Source organism: Puntigrus tetrazona, chromosome 14, assembly GCF_018831695.1.
Source record: "Puntigrus tetrazona isolate hp1 chromosome 14, ASM1883169v1, whole genome shotgun sequence".
In the NCBI taxonomy this organism is placed as follows: domain Eukaryota; kingdom Metazoa; phylum Chordata; class Actinopteri; order Cypriniformes; family Cyprinidae; genus Puntigrus; species Puntigrus tetrazona.
In genome coordinates, this window is record NC_056712.1 from 3,016,369 (window position 1) to 3,032,760 (window position 16,392).

At 41.3% G+C, this 16,392-nt stretch overlaps 1 protein-coding gene across 1 annotated transcript in view; it reads right to left on the bottom strand.

The window, feature by feature from the left end:
- LOC122357265 (LIM and calponin homology domains-containing protein 1-like) overlaps positions 1-16,392 on the bottom strand; it is a 159,733-nt gene that overhangs the window by 49,386 nt on the left and 93,955 nt on the right. Inside the window, 1 exon segment of the mRNA XM_043256572.1 lies at positions 7,451-7,646. Coding sequence (XP_043112507.1) covers positions 7,451-7,646 — 196 coding nt within the window.

A 16,392-nucleotide genomic window follows, 5' to 3' on the forward strand; every position in this document is an offset into this window, starting at 1 on the left:
TAACCTGAGAGTAAAAGAAAAATAGGTACCCTTCGTCTTGTGGTTTTTGTTTCTGTAAATAATGTAAATAGTGTACGTATATATATCTTTTTCCATTTTGTTCTATCACCATTGCACCTCTTGTATTTAATCATCACCTACACAAATAAAAATTATTATCTTGTACATTAGTTTGCACTGTTTTCTTTGTCCCACACACTATACGCACGTTTTTAATGTCTATATTTTTAAATGTTATACCCCTGTACCCCTAGACCTACGTGGGGTCGTAACACTAATCTAAATATTTAATATTAATTATACCTAGCTATGTATTAGTATCTGGAATTCTCTACTAAATGCTTGTCATTTTAGTCAGTGTTTATGCCCCTAACTATGACAATCCTCCTTGTATGACTATGCTCTTTTGCCTATCAGATTTTGGCACTTACCAACTTATTTTAGGTGAAGATATTAACTCTACAATTGACCCAAAGATGGACTGCTCACAACCCAAAACATCAGCTCCTACATCAATATTGAGGTATTTTTCTTTCATAATGAATCAGCTAGGATGTTTAAACCCATTGTCATTTCTCTTCAATCTAACTGCTAGAGTTTTCTTTTTTTTTTTTTAACTTCCATCATGTTTATTCAAAAAAACATTTTTTTAATGAATAAAGTTGTATTATCCTTAGTTAAATCTAAAGAGTATTCTGCAAAAACTAAACATTTTCTTCCTTCAAAATTAAAAGCTTTTCTTCCCTCAAAGTTCACAAGGATATTTTGGAAGATGGAGGTTAAATAAAGACTCCAGGCTGACATTGAATTTTGTGACTATATTTTTAAGAACATTTACTTTTTTTGGAAACAAATAAATTAGTATATAGCCATCACTTCTATGGGAAACATTTAAAGCAATTATACAGGGACAAGTTATTTCCTTTAATGCATATTGGTCTAAAACCAGGAACTTAAAACAACAGAAACAATTAGAGGTAGATAGGTTAAATTCCAAGTCACCAGTCCCAGAGTTAGAGATGCAGTGGTTAAAATTACAAACAGAATTTGACTTATTGACAATGAAGAAAGCTGAGCTTCAGATAAAGTGAACAAAAGAACTTATGAGAATGGGGATGGAGCTGGATGTCTGTTAACATCTCAGCTCAGACTTCAAAAGGCATATGTAGTCAGAGACCTGGAAGAGTCTCTAAGTTTGTAAAAGATAGCTGTCTCTATCTCAATCATGAGAAATAATAAGACTACTGGCCTTGAAGGCTTTCCCAGCCCAAATTTTACAAAAAAAATTCTAATCCCCATTTTTATTTGAGCTTTATAATCATACTTTATAATAAGGCTTTTATCTTTAATTTAAGCTTTAACTCTGTATTATATTAAAGAAAGATAAAAGACTTTCACCTCCCCTGTTTGTCCTTGCAATAGAGCCTCTCTCTAATGCCTTAAAATCATCTTGACTATTTGCGGTTGAACACAGACTTATTGCTGCCGTAGCCACCAAACAGATCTATTAAAACACCCCGTGCCTACCACCACAGACTTTGACAAGCTTATTTTGGAGCTCACAGTAAACCTGGGGAAAGACACCAGCTTAAGAGTCTTTTCCTCTGAAACCTGCACCCCATTGTAAGTCACAATATAGGCGCTACTATGCCTGCCACACAATACCTATTCAACAACTGCGGGACCTCACAAAGAAGGCCTTTAAATCAAATTCAAATTCAAATTTTATTTTTCACATACACATACATACATGGTACGACATGCAGTGAAATGTTCTTTACAACAGTCCAGCATCAAAATAGAAAACAAAATTTAAATGTATATATAAATATAAAATATAAAAAATATGTATAAAAAGAAGTGTGCAAAGTAGAATATAAAAATAAAATAAAATAAGGTATAGAATATAAATATAAGTATAAGATATAAAGTGTAAAGTGTAAAGTGGCTGTGCAAATGTCCAGTGCAAAGTGACTAGTGCAATTTTCCAAATGTGGCGAAAGTGGCGAGTATCTGGGGAAGAGGGGTAAACATGGGAATCCCGGTGATTAGGTACTGGGTGTTCTCTGGTTCAGACTCCGAATGGCCTGCGGGAAGAAGCTCCTCCTCGTTCTCTCTGTGTTTGCCTTCAGGGAACAGCGCTTTCCTGAACGCAGCAGAGAAAAGAGTCCATTGTTGGGATGGCTGAGGTCTTCCACGATCTTCCTGGCCCTGGTACAGCACCGCTTGTTGTAGATGTGCTGCAGCACAGGGAGCTCAGTGCGGATGGTGCGCTCAGCTGACCGCACCACCCTCTGAAGGGCTCGCCTGTCCTGCATGGTGCTGTTCCCGAACCAGGAGGTGATGTTTCCCGTCAGGACACTCTCGATGGAGCAGGTGTAAAAGTTCCTGAGCACCTGAGATGGGAGTCTGAAGTCCCTTAAAGCGCCTCAGATGGTATAGGCGCTGCGGGCCTTCTTCACCAGGGTGTTGATGTGACAGGACCAAGACAGGTCCTGCGTGATGTGAACACCCAGGTACCGAAAACTGTCCACTCTCTCCACTGGGGTCCCATTGATCATGATGGGATGGTAAGAGCGCACCTGCTTCGTGCTGAAGTCCACTATTAACTCCTTTGTTTTGCTGACGTTCAGGAGCAGATTGTTCTCCTGACACCATCTCTCCAGGTTGTTGATCTCTCCTGAATGTAGGCCATCTCATCGTTGTTGGAGATCAGGCCCACCACGACAGTGTCGTCAGCAAATTTAACGATGGTGGTGGAGTTTGTAGTGGCCACACAGTCATGTGTGTACAGCGAGTACAGCAGGGGGCTCAGAACACAACCCTAAGGGGCTCCAGTGCTGAGAGTGAGGAGGATGAGGTGTGTTTTCCCATCTGTACGGCTTGTGGTCTGTCGGTCAGGAAGTTGGTGATCCAGTGACGCAGGGATGGGCTGAGTCCCAGGAGGTGAGTGTGGAGGGAACTATGGCGTTGAACGCTGAACTATAGTCCACGAACAGCATTTTCACACAGTTCCCTTTCCTAAAATCCAGGTGGCTTGTGGTTGTGTGGAGGTGTGTGATGGCATCCTCTGTAGACCGGTTTTGGCGGTAGGCAAACTGTAGTGGGTCCAGTGTGTCCGGTAGTGATGCGGTGATGAAGTCTCTGACGAGTCTCTCGAAGCACTTCATCACTACAGACGTCAGAGCTACAGGGCGGTAATCATTAAGGCAAGATGGTTGAGGTTTCTTCGGCACAGGAACAATGATGGACTGTTTGAAACACGAGGGGACTGTAGACTGTTTCAGGGAGAGATTAAATATCTCAGTGAACACCGGTGCTAGCTGGTCAGCACAGGCTCTCAGAACCCGACCTGTGATGCTGTCAGGTCCTGCTGCCTTCCTGGTGTTCACTCTCCTGAATGCCCTCCTTACGTCGTGCTCCGAAATGGTGAACGCGATTTCCTCTCTGGCTCTCTCGGCAAGCGTGCTGTTCATCATGCCGCTAGCGGCGCTAGCGTGATTAGCATGATTAGCTGCAGCCTCGAAACGAGCATAGAAGTTATTTAGCTCGTCTGCCAGAGAAGCATCCGTGCTCTCCACTCTGGAGGTTGGCGTTTTATAGTCCATGATGTTTCTCAGTACCTGCCAAAGGCTCCTAGAGTCACTGTGTTGAAACTGTGACTCTAGTTTCCTCCATAGCGCCTCTTTGCCTCCTTTACCGCTCTGCGCGCGCGCATGACGCAGCCTTGTATTCAGACATATCCCGGTGACTATCCCGTGTTATAGGCTGCGGGCGCGGGATCTCAGAGAGTCGCGGACAGTTTTGTCTACCCCTACTCCTGATGACGGTTTTCTCTACCGTGTCATCTGCTAGTTTCCCGATGAATTCCACCACCGCTTCCGTGAACACATTGACATCCTCGGAGCTACACCTGAACATGGCCCAGTCTGTGTCATCCAAAGCGTCCTGCAGAGCAGCCACCGAATGGTCAGACCAGCGTGACACCTCCCTCTGTAACGGGGCTTCCTGTTTCAGCCTCTGTTTGTAAACAGGTACAAGGAAAATGGCGGCATGGTCCGATTTACCAAACGGTGGGCATGATTTTGCCTTGTAGCTGTCTCTGAAGGGTGTGTAGCAGTGATCCAGTGTCCTTTCGCCCCTGGTGGGGCAGGTGATGTGCTGGTGGAAGTTCGGCAGTGCGCGCTTGAGGTTGAGGCCAATACCAGAAGGCTCTTCCACAGAAAGCCACTAGCCAGCGTAGGACAGAGCCGTTACCATGGCTCCAGACCAACCCAGGTTCCAAACCAACCACTGGCAGAAGCCAGTGAAAAAAGGCCTTTCACACCCTGCGAAAACCACTGTATGCCCAACAGCAGTCCACCACAACATTCTCCTCCACACCCCTTACAAAGGTGCCAAGCAGAGGCTGCACAGAGACAGCTGGACAACCTACTTGACAGTTACAGAAGCTGCTTACCCTAGCAATAGAGCTCCTTGAACAAAACTCAACTGAGCAGTACTAGGAAGGACAAACTTCTGACTCCCTGCTTGACACAGCACAGCATCAGATCCCTCTAAGGGAGGAGCATCCCTTACAACCAGTTGCCCTCCCAGAAGCAGCCAAATAATGCTGGATGGAGTAATGGGCCCACATGCCCAACAGTTGTTTAATAATACACTCCAATCTGAATACTGCTGTACCGCTATAAAGTGACGTTAGCTGCTGGCTGATCTAATCAGGCTGATTTGGAGGTTCCTCACCCACATTCATTAAAGCTTCTGTTTTCAAGCAGTATAAGGCGTGGTAGAATACCAGTATTTGCAAACCTTGTCATAGCCATATCTGGGGTAGAGGATGCTACTGAAGCAATATGTTATATTCTTGACGATCTAGAGTTCCTTTGGGACTCGCTCCCTTTTTGTGCCATCAATTGGTCTGTCAATCAGTTTCTGCATGTTCCTCTACACTTGGTATAAACTGTTAAGATTCAATAAATTTATGGGACTCACCGGTTGAATGCTGAGGGGATTCATGTGATTCCACAAGAATTTTCTTGTCTGTTTGACTGGCAGCTGTGTTTTCCCTTCTCTGGGATGTAAGCTGCTGGCAGTGGGAGGCAAAATTTCCCTCAAAGTGACATTGTAGCTTCAACCAAGACTAACAGGACCGTGCTAACCAAACCGGACACTTTGGTCATGAGCCTCTTTAATGTGCAAAAAGAATGAGATTATGATAGAGTGATAAGCAAAATGTACAATAAAAAAAAAAATTGTCCAAAATAATTACATCTGTCACATCTCTGGACTCTGTGTTTATGTTTTCGTTTCATGCCATGTGCTCCCTGTGCCCTGCCTTCCCTCTGTGTTAATTATGTTATTGTCATCAGCTGTGTCTCGTCAATTACCCTGTGTATTTAAGTCCTGTGTTTTGAGTTCTGTTTGTCCGAGCGTCAAGGTCCCTACCCGATGTCGATACCTGTGTTTATTCTGCCTGCCTGTTCTACCTGCCTGCCTTTTTTGTATCTTTGTTACCATTTTGAGATTAAAACCATTTAAGTTTATTTACGTCTCGTGAGCTTCGTCCCGCGAAAGCGCAACCGTGACAGAACGCTCGGACCTACAAGAAGTAAATAGCGGCGTATTTTCCCCCTTATTTTTAGTTTTTTGCCATGTTTGCCCAGTTTAAAGACCCAAACTTCCTCATCCGCCTGCTGGAGCAGGGGGATTGCTCTCTCGAGGACTATACCGAACTGTTCCTCGAACTGGCCAACGACTCACGCTACCCGGACAGCTTTCTGTGCGGAACCTATTTCCGCGGACTTAATACCTCCAGCCAAGCCCAGCTGCCTGGGAGCGGTCCTCAAGAGAGCCTCGCCGCGTACGTCGAGTGGGTGCTGGTGTCCTGCAAATCTACAATGATGGTTGCGCCTGAGGACAACGACACCAGCCCCACTCCAGATCCAGAGCCTAGCTCAGCCCTTCACCGCATGGTGAGCCCCAGCCTGAGCCCACCGCTGACACGGGGCGGAGTCGGCGCGCCCACGGACCCATCGCCAGAGAGCGACAGAGCCGTGGGCGTAACAGGACCCGAGCCGTATCGTCAGACCAGGTGCGCGAGCCAGCAACGGAGCTCCCGCGGTGGAGACAGCCGACTGCGATGAGAGCGCGGTGAAGCTCCGCCTACTGCACATCGGCTGAGGATGAGCTGATCATCCACCTGGGGCTGCTGGATCTGCAAAGGGAGCTGGATGATGTAGACTTGGACTTGGACTTAGACTGGGCACCTCCCTGTATCCTGAGTTCCTGTTCCCGTTCAGCTACCCGTTAGCCGCTGGTTCCGCCCAGCCGTCCCGTTAGCCCGCTGGTTCCGCCCAGCCGTCCCGTTAGCCGCTGGTTCCGCCCAGCCGTCCCGTTAGCCGCTGGTTCCGCCCAGCCGTCCCGTTCCAGTGCCCGCGCCACGTGAGCTCCGTCCCGTTCCTGTGCCCGCGCCACGTGAGCTCCGTCCGTTCCTGTGCCCGCGCCACGTGCGCTCCGTCCCGTTCAGTGCCCGCGCCACGTGCGCTCCGTCCCGTTCAGTGCCCGCGCCACGTGCGCTCCGTCCCGTTCAGTGCCCACGCCCACGGACCCTTCTGTCTTCTGCCTGCCCCCTCCTGGGGATCCGTCCTCCACCAGAACCTCCTCCCAAGACCCGGTATCCCAAAATCCTAGTCATTTTGGTTTTGTTTGTTTTCATTTGATGTTACCCTTTAGGTGCGAGGACGCACCTTCCGGGAGGGGGGGTAATGTCACATCTCTGGACTCTGTGTTTATGTTTTCGTTTCATGCCATGTGCTCCCTGTGCCCTGCCTTCCCTCTGTGTTAATTATGTTATTGTCATCAGCTGTGTCTCGTCAATTACCCTGTTTATTTAAGTCCTGTGTTTTGAGTTCTGTTTGTCCGAGCGTCAAGGTCTATACCCGATGTCTACCCCTGTGTTTATCCTGCCTGCCTGTTCTACCTGCCTGCCTTTGTATCTTTATTTTGCCATTTTCAAATTAAATCCATTTACGTTTATTTTACGTGTCGTGCACTTCGTCCCGCGAAAGCGCATCCGTGACAACATCACACCTTATCTGACCAATCAAAGTAAACAAATAAAAAATAAGAATGATAATAATGATTGTTTCAATTGAAAAAGTCAGTTAACTGAACTTAATTTTAATTGGGAAGCAAACAGCTTAGTTTCTCCATACCTTTTATTGCTGAACAAGCATTATTTAGTTCAGAATTAGCTGCTGTCAGTACAAGGAAAGGGCTTAGCATTGGGTCAGTTTCAAAAGATAAATAACACATTTTCTCTTCTGTTGTTTCGCAGAACCGCATTACTTCATAATGTATACTGGTTGTCAAATTTTAAACTTGATTTGAACTGATACATTACCCACCCATAAATATATATATATTTTTTAAATGTGTGTGTTAGACTTACCATTGTAGCCGTGGGCAAGCAGGCCATCAGGCGAGGGGGTTGGATGGGAACACGAGCCGATGGAGTCCAGACTGTCGAATGAGTCGTCTCGCGTGTGCCTCATCGGGGAGAGAGAGTCACTGCGCTCAGACTCCCAGCAGTCTATGTAACCACTGTCCCTGATGCTTCGCTTTGGGCTGTCCCACTCCTCTGTTTCCTGATAAACACACATATAAAAAATAATTTTTGCAGCTTAAGATTCAATATTTAATAACATAAAAAGGGGAATGATTCATTCTCTCTTGACTGCTTTTGGATTTTATATACAAATGTTTGCTTTTTAGTGCCTTCAACCAACATTAAAATAATGCTTTAACAAATCTGTTTTTTCAGTTGTGGAGAAAAAAAGCTTGTGGTGCTTAAATTATTTCTTGAAATAGAAATACAGCTGAGTGCATCTTGTGTAACAGGTCGTTTCTGATAAGTCTGAGGTGTAAAAGAGTCAAAAAAACACTGGTGCTAAATGAATATAATATTTTATATATAATACTTTTTAAATGTTAAAAGTACATAACTTGTACATATAAATGTAGTTTTATAAATGTATATTGTTGTGCAGATGTATATAGTTTACGGTAACATTAATAAAAATTCAGTGATTGAATTGACGCAATATACTAAATAGATTATTGATACTGTGTTACTAATACACATGCAATGATATTGTAAATAATACAAAACAAGTAACTAGTTGATGCTCCAACACTGTTAGTGGTGGTAATGTACATATTAAGAATAAGGAGAGGATGAAGATGAAGATGAAGATGCAGAGTATAGCTACTACTAACTCACAAAACTTAGCTGTCTTTATACACTTTTGTACAATTAAACACTGTCCACAATGGACACAAGCGGCATAATGTCACAAAGAGACACTATTGTAACCAATAGGTTGACCAAGATCTAGTCTATATAACTAAATTGCTGTGACAGGTAGTCTATAATGTAGATACCAGTAATACCAGTAGGTAGATTGCACATCATTTGAATTTACTTTAGGTAAATAGAGACATTCAATGATAAAACTTTGTGATATTGTAGTGAATTGGAGTGAGAGAAAGCTTTTTAGTGATTACAAAAGGAGGGCTCTTCGCGCTTTCTAGGCTATATAAAATCCATATATAACTTATACCTCATTGACAGCATTGTGTGCCTTAACAGACTTTTCTCACATGAAGATTATTAAATAAATACACTGCCATTACTGATGACAATTTGGAGAGCACAGATTTTACAAAACTGATTCAATTCAGTGCAAGTCATCAGAATAAGGTTATAATAAGGTGGTCTCTCTCCACTTTCAATTCCACAACTGAGGTGAGACAAGGCACTGAATTCCTGCTCCTGGGGACCGCAGCATTGGCTGGCCACTGTTCCGGGTGTGTGTTCATGGTGTGTGTGTTCACTTAGATGGGTTAAATACAGAGCACAAATTCCAAGTATGGCTCACCATACTTGGCCACATTTCACTTCACTTTCTTTTCTTTTTTTCATGTAATCTTGAAAATACTATACTATATATTATTACAGCCCTATAATATACTAAATATTATTGCAGGCCATAGTTTTGTAATTAAAAAGTACAATAATAACAAAATAATATGTTGGATTATGTGTCACCATTTGATGTCCGTTTACATTTTATTTGAACAATTCTGTGTTTTTGAATGAATATGCTGAATACGAACATGAATGATTTAGTGTCAAAAGATACCTGCTGACATTATGATTGTGACTTATGTCAAAGTAAATTATTTTATGTATTAATTGTTTTGGTGAATGGAATTAAAAATATTTTCAAAATTACCACTGACTCTTCCTGAATATAACCAACAAGCAAGAGCAGGAATGGATTAGGTGAGACAGATAGAACTCATAGAGCGATTGAGGTTTATATAACTAAATTGCTGTGACTGATATGCACTGGCATTTAAAGTGCAGTTCTCTGATTAAAGAAACAACAGATCATAACTTTTTTTAGTTGGCTGTGCTGTGTAACCAAAAGACTATGCAGCCTTTCATTAAAGTCCTTTAGCACTGTGACTGAACCAAGTCATTTACTTTGTCATAAAAGTTCCTGTTTGTTTCAGTTTATGTCGTCCGGTCTCGTCTATAATACGTGTGGTTTTAGTTTGTCTGCCTGCCTGTCTGCCTGCTTACCTGCCTGTAGTATTATTATTTACTAGTTTTTGAATGATTAAAACGGTTAATAGTTATATTATCGTTGAGTGCTCCTTAACAGAACACCGTAACAGAAGACCAGACCATAAAAACTGTTTAAATAAAAGCGTGTTTTACCTGTTTTTTATTTTTTTCCTCATGAATGACACCAATGTTCTCATCGCTCTCTCTAGGACTATAAGGAGGAATTTGTCATCCTCTCTAATGACTACCGGAATGGTCCTTGAGAGAGCATAGCCACATACATTGAGTGGGTGCTGGTGTCATGTAATTTGTTGGTGACTGTTCAGCCCCACTCTTGATCCAGAGCCCAGCCTACCATCTCACTGTGACATGGAGCAACAGCCAGAGCCCACCGATGATGGAGGATCAGAGTCAGCGAACATTCTGAGTCCCCGCTGGTTCTATCTAGTCTGTGCTTCCATCACCCCTTCAGTGGCCCTATGCTCACCCTCAGCACACCATCTGGTGCTGGGATTCTCCATGGGTCTGCCAGTCACCATCGCCGTTGTGGGTGGAAGATCCCTCACCTCATCATCCAGCCTCCGAGTCCGGGACACATCGGCCCATAGACCTGTCGGCTCCCCTTGGCTCCTAGCTCCCTCCTGTCCACTGTGGCCCATCAGTCCACCAGCTCCGACAGGCTTCATCGTCCCTCTGGTTCCACCTTGTTTTGTTGTCGACCATCACAGCTCCACAGTGGGACGTCATGGCTGCGCTCTGGGTCAAACGGACTCCCCCTGTCTCTTCCCTGGCTCCTCCCTCCATCTGTTTCTCCCTGGACTCGGTTTGCCTCCTCTCAAGTTCCCGTTTTTCCTTTTCTATGTTTTATGTTTTCAGTGTGAGGACGCACCTTCTGGGAGAGGAGGCGATATGTAACATATTTGGACTCTTTTGTTTTGTTTTCTTGTCCCATGTGCTCTGTGTGCCCCACTTTCAGTTAATTGTCTCATTGTTTTCAGGTGTTTTGAGTTAAATAATTTATTTTGTCATATAAGTTCCTTTTTGTTTCAGTTTAAACTGCTGGTTTTGTCTTCAAAATGTGTGGTTTTAGTTTGTCTGCCTGCCTATCTGCCTGTAGTATTATTATTTACTCATTTGGTAATGATTAAAACTGTTAAAAGTTATATTCTCGTTGAGAGCTCCTTCCCTTAACCACACCATGACACCAGGATTTGCCTGTTAGTGATTATTTAACCAGATGGGGAAACACTTTTTTATGCAAGGGACACAAGGCATGATGTGTCACATCTCTGGACTTTGTTTATGGTTTTTGTCTTGTGCCATGTGCTCTCTGTGCCCTGCCTTCCCTCCATGTTAATTGTATTATTGTCTTAATTTCCTTGTGTATTTAAGTCCTGTGTCTTTGTATTCCGTTTGTCGTATCGTCAATGTCCATTCAATGTCTATACCCGATGTCAATAAGTGATTTTTGTTTCTGAGGTCTATTCATGATTTTTGTTCTGCCTTTTTATTTGTATATTTATTTTGGCCAGTTTTGGATTAAATCTGTTTAAGTTTACTTTGCGCTTCTCGAGTGCTCAGTCTCACGAAACCGCGAACGTGACATGATGGAACAATAAATAGCTGTCCACTGACATCATGGGCTGTGCCACATGAAATGTGTGATAAAATCTTTCTCTACACAATTATAGACTATAGACAATTTCAAGTTAAGTTAAAAAAAACAAATCTGCACAAAACAACCAAGACACTGTAATATGGTCCAATGATATACAGAGATCATTCCCTGGATATATATACAAAACATATCAGCCCTGGTTTAGTGCAGTGATGTAAGCTCATCTGAAGAGATCCTAAACACTCTTTTCCAATAATGGATGATGGACCTTAAAGGATGATGGACAGAGGTGGAGTTTTTTCTTTAAGCCAAGATACAGTACTTATTCAGAATCCAACCTAAATCAGACTCAACTTCTTATATTCAGATATTTAGTTCTTGAATAACCCAGTGTTGTAGGTGTTGCTAAGAAGCTGCTAACTTATTCTGAGGTGATTAAATTGATCATCATGTGCTGAATTGAATTCCTTCACAAAATGATCTGGGACCTACCAGCCATATGGAGCACTGGAACTTCAGCAGCCATCATGTTATATACGCAGAGTTGTTAAAATACTTAAGTAATTTTAATTAATTACTGTATTTAAGTATTCTTTTGGGTGAATTTTACTTTATTCAAGGACAGTTTAAACGGACTACTTTCAATTTCAATTTCAATTTCAAAAAACTTTATTTGTCCCCAAGGGGCAATTTTAAGACATATTGAGCAGCACTATAGAATACATTTTAAATACAAATAAATACACAATACAGTTAATGAATTAATTACAAACAAAATTACATTTTAGAGTTTAAAAGCAAAATAGATTTGGGAACAAAAGTAGCCCTCCTTCTCTGAGTTCTACAAACAGGACAACGTAATCACCGCCCAGATGGAAGCCATTCAAATACTGGATGGAGAATATGTGAGGGATCCTTAATGATCTTATTTGCTAGCCTAAATATCTGCTGATCATATATACATGAGAGGGATCTAACAGGCAGGCCAATTATTCTAGAGCACACCGTAACAACACTCTGCAGCTGATTTCTGTTCTGTACACTAATAGAAGAAAACCAACAAGACAAAGAAAAAGTAACAATGCTCTCTATAAAAGAATAGTAAAAAGTCAGCATAATGTCTTTACAGACTCCAAATGAGCCAAGTTTCCTAAGGAGATACTGACGTTGATGGCACCTCCTAAGAATGTCCTCTGTATTGGTTGAAAATTTCAGTTGATTATCAAAAATAGTGCCCAAGTACTTGTATTCCTCGACTAACTCCACAGGCATACCATGAATGAAGGTGGTGACTGCTGCAGCAATTTCCCTCTGCTTGTTAGAAAAATTCACCACCATCTCTTTAGTTTTGCTTACATTTAGTTCTAGGTGTGAGCTGTCACACCACTCTACAAACTCCTGTAGAACGGGTCCATGATTTTGTGAGGAATTGACTGTATCATCAGCATACTTGATCAAATAGCTGTTAGGTAGAGTTGATCTGCAGTCATCAGTGTACAGGATATAAAGCAGGGGTGAAAGCACACATCCCTGGGGGGAGCCCGTGGAGGTATAGCGAAGATCAGAGAAAACATTATTGACCAAAACTTTCTGAGACCTATTGGTCAAAAAATCGATTATCCACATGATTAACTGGTCATCTAGATGAAAACGAGAGGAAAGTTTATTGGCCAAAACATGAGGCTGCAAAGTATTAAATGCTGAAGAAAAATCTGCAAACAGAAGTCTGACTGAAGTTCCAGAATGCTCCAGATGTTTATGAATAGCATCTATAATGAATGTTTTTGCATCATCAACTCCTCTGCCTGCACGATATGCAAACTGAAGTGGATCTATCAAAGAGTCAGTTGCTCTAATAATATGATTTTTTAAAATCCTCTCCATAGCTTTCATCACCAGAGATGTCAGAGCCACAGGTCTTAAGTCATTCAATACTGTGATCTTATTTTTCTTAGGGATGGGAATAACTGGAATGTTTCCATAATTGAGGTACAATGCAGCTATCCATTGAGTTCTGAAACAGAGTACGAAAAACATCCCCGAGCTGCTGAGCGCAATACCTCAGGACACGTCCACTGATATTATCTGGGCCAGATGAACTCCTCTCTTTAGTTCCTCTAAAAGCTCTCACAACATCCTGTGTACTGAAAATATAAGCAGAATTATCTGATTTAAGTTGAGATCTTATTACCTCGAGCTGTGTAGAATTATCTGACTCAAATCTGGTGAAGAAGGAGTTAAGATCATCAGGTAGGGAATCAAAACTACTGCCCTCCACTTGTATGATTTTAGAGTTGCTTGTAACCACATTATTAATGGAAGCCATAGTTTTAAGACCCTGCCAAGCTGAACGAAGGTTTCCATCAGTGAACTTCTGCTCCACTTTATTCTTATACTTCATCTTGGCAATTTTAATAGCCCTCTTGACCTCTTTATTAACCTCCTTTTCTCCATTTCAGAGCCAGTGAAAAAATCCTCTTTTCCTATTCAAGATCTCCTTTAGCTCTTTGGTAATCCAAGGTTTATTGTTAGAAAATATAGTAACTGTTTTTGAAGGAATAATACTTTCAACACAAAAATAAATATATGATGAAACTGTATCTACCTGCTCATTAAGGTTTTGGGAGATGGAAAGAAGGACATCCCAATCTGTAGATTCAAAGCATGCTTGAAGAGATTGAATACTTTCCGCAGATCCACTGTTTGATGGTTTTGTAACCTTCTTTACTCTCCTAACAACTGGTATATATTTTGGAGCAAGTAGAACTGTATGATGGTCAGCAGAGCCTAATGGAGGAAGGGGGAAAACTCCTAAATGCATCTGGAACTGAACCATAGCATTTATCTAATATTTTTCCCAAACGAGTGTTGCAATTGACATACTGCTGATAGCCTTTTAAAACTTATCAGGACAGCAATGATTAAAGTCTCCCAGAATGAACTTTGGAGAGTCTGGTGATAGCTGTTCCATTTTATTTAACGTGCTCATAATATGCTCAGTAGCTTTTGTAACGTTAGCTCTGGGATGGATATAAATCAAAAAAAAAAAAGTTGTGGAAATTCCTGGGAGATAAAAGGGCGAAGAGAGACAGCCAGAAGCTCAATGTCTGAAGTACATATTTTCTCCTCGTTATGACCGTAGAACACCAGCTATCATTTACATATAAACATACGCCGCCACCATGATGTTTTCCCGTAAGTTTACTGTCTCGGTCCAGACGCAACGGTGGAGCAAATCCATTTATATGCAGCACATCTTCATCATCATTACTCTTAAGCCACGTTTCCGTAAATGCGAGAATTGAAGCAGTTCTATACTCATGCATGTGATAGACATTGGCTTGAAGCTCGTCAATCTTATTTCGAAGAGAGCGCACATTCGCCATGATAATAGACGGGAGCGCACGCGTTTCCCTTGTCTCCGTTTCAGTCTGGCTTTAACGCCGCCCTTCTTCTTTCCTCTTCTATTCCTCTTAATACTGTTACCGGTAAAGTTGAATTGATTGGATAAATCCGTCCGAAGTATTTCCTCAGGAAAACCATCCGTAAGAACAGTATAACGTGGATGAAGTCCGAGCTGCATTAAACTATCTCTGGTATATGTAATTACTTTTACTTGATAACATTTCTGAAGAAAAATCGGTATTTGTACTCCTTACAGTTTATTACAACTTAAATAGTACATTAAATCTTTATTTTATCTTATGCACATTAAATATGTTAAACGTAAGCTCAAATGTGTGTACATTTCAAACATCACGCGCACACACATTTCTACTTCAGTTATGACTTTTATCAGATAAAATATATATACAGTATATATATCATAAAGATAGCAATAATATATCAAAATGATCACCAGAGTGTTACTTCATCATCTATAGCACGGGATCGGCAACGGGCTATCAAGAACCATCTGCTGACCAAAAGGGCATTGTTGAATATAAGATGTTAAATATCCAAAGTTCTTTTAAATGATAGAAACTTGGTGGTGTGTCTGATTAAGACACTGGAAATCACTAGTACTTTTGTCTCTTTTATTCTACTAGAAGTTTGCAGTTTGTACAAGTCTTAAGTTATTAGTTGACTTGAGGTTCACATCAAATTCTCATGGAGAAGATCAGATTAACCTTGCAGAGAATTGGAAATTGACATGATGGACAGGATGATGAAATCTGGAAAAGAAATTGTAAAGGATAGAACAGAATCTACTTTATTCAACATTAGCAGGAGAAGTTCTTAAGCCTATTCTGTGCAATTCTGTTTAAAATTGAACACATTAAAACATAATATGGTGGCAGATAATATGGTGGAATCATTGTTTTTAAAGCAGTTGAAGCACAGTGCTTAAGTTAAAAGTTTCTAAAGTAACAAACTTTTGTTGGCCTTTTATAATTCTGATTCTAAAGTAATTGAATCAACACGACGCAGTGTGGTGGCAGAGTTGTATTAGATCGTTTGTGTATACAGTTGTGTATACAGTTCTATCATAATTGAAACTGACTGTGAAGATGTTATAATTCTGATTAAATGTAACTGAATTGATCTGACGTAGTGTGATCACAGAATTATTTTCATTAAAAGTGAGTCTGACAAGCTGCGACTCTGTTCAGTTAAAGCAGTAACCCGAAGCAGTGTGGTTTTTGCCCGATGTACTGTGGCACTGTTTTTCTGATAAATACTTGTTTGAGCCCGAGGAACTGTAGCTAGAAAAAGGCTGTTTGAAAAACACAAAAAGGCCCGACGTACTGTGGTTTTGTCCAACATACTGTGACATTTTTATATATTTTAACAGTTTAATATGGTGAAGTGTAAAGCCTGATGAAGTGTGGCCGTGTCATAAGAAATGAAAATTTGGTTTAGAAGCCAACATAGTGTGGCTGTTATTCATTCATAAAAGCACAGAAGCTGTGAATAATTATACAAAGTTAAAGTAATTAGATGTTTAATTAGTAAAGATAAAGCCTATTAAATTGCGGTTTAATAATAAATTTTTTTAAATTACCGTACGTAGTTCCAATAAAAATTTTAAACATGGAAGAAATTATCGTTAAATACATTGCTAAACATGGCACTCAGGGAATGTTTGATGGAATAGTGGTGACTGTTGAAAAACCATATGAATGGGCCATCTCTACAT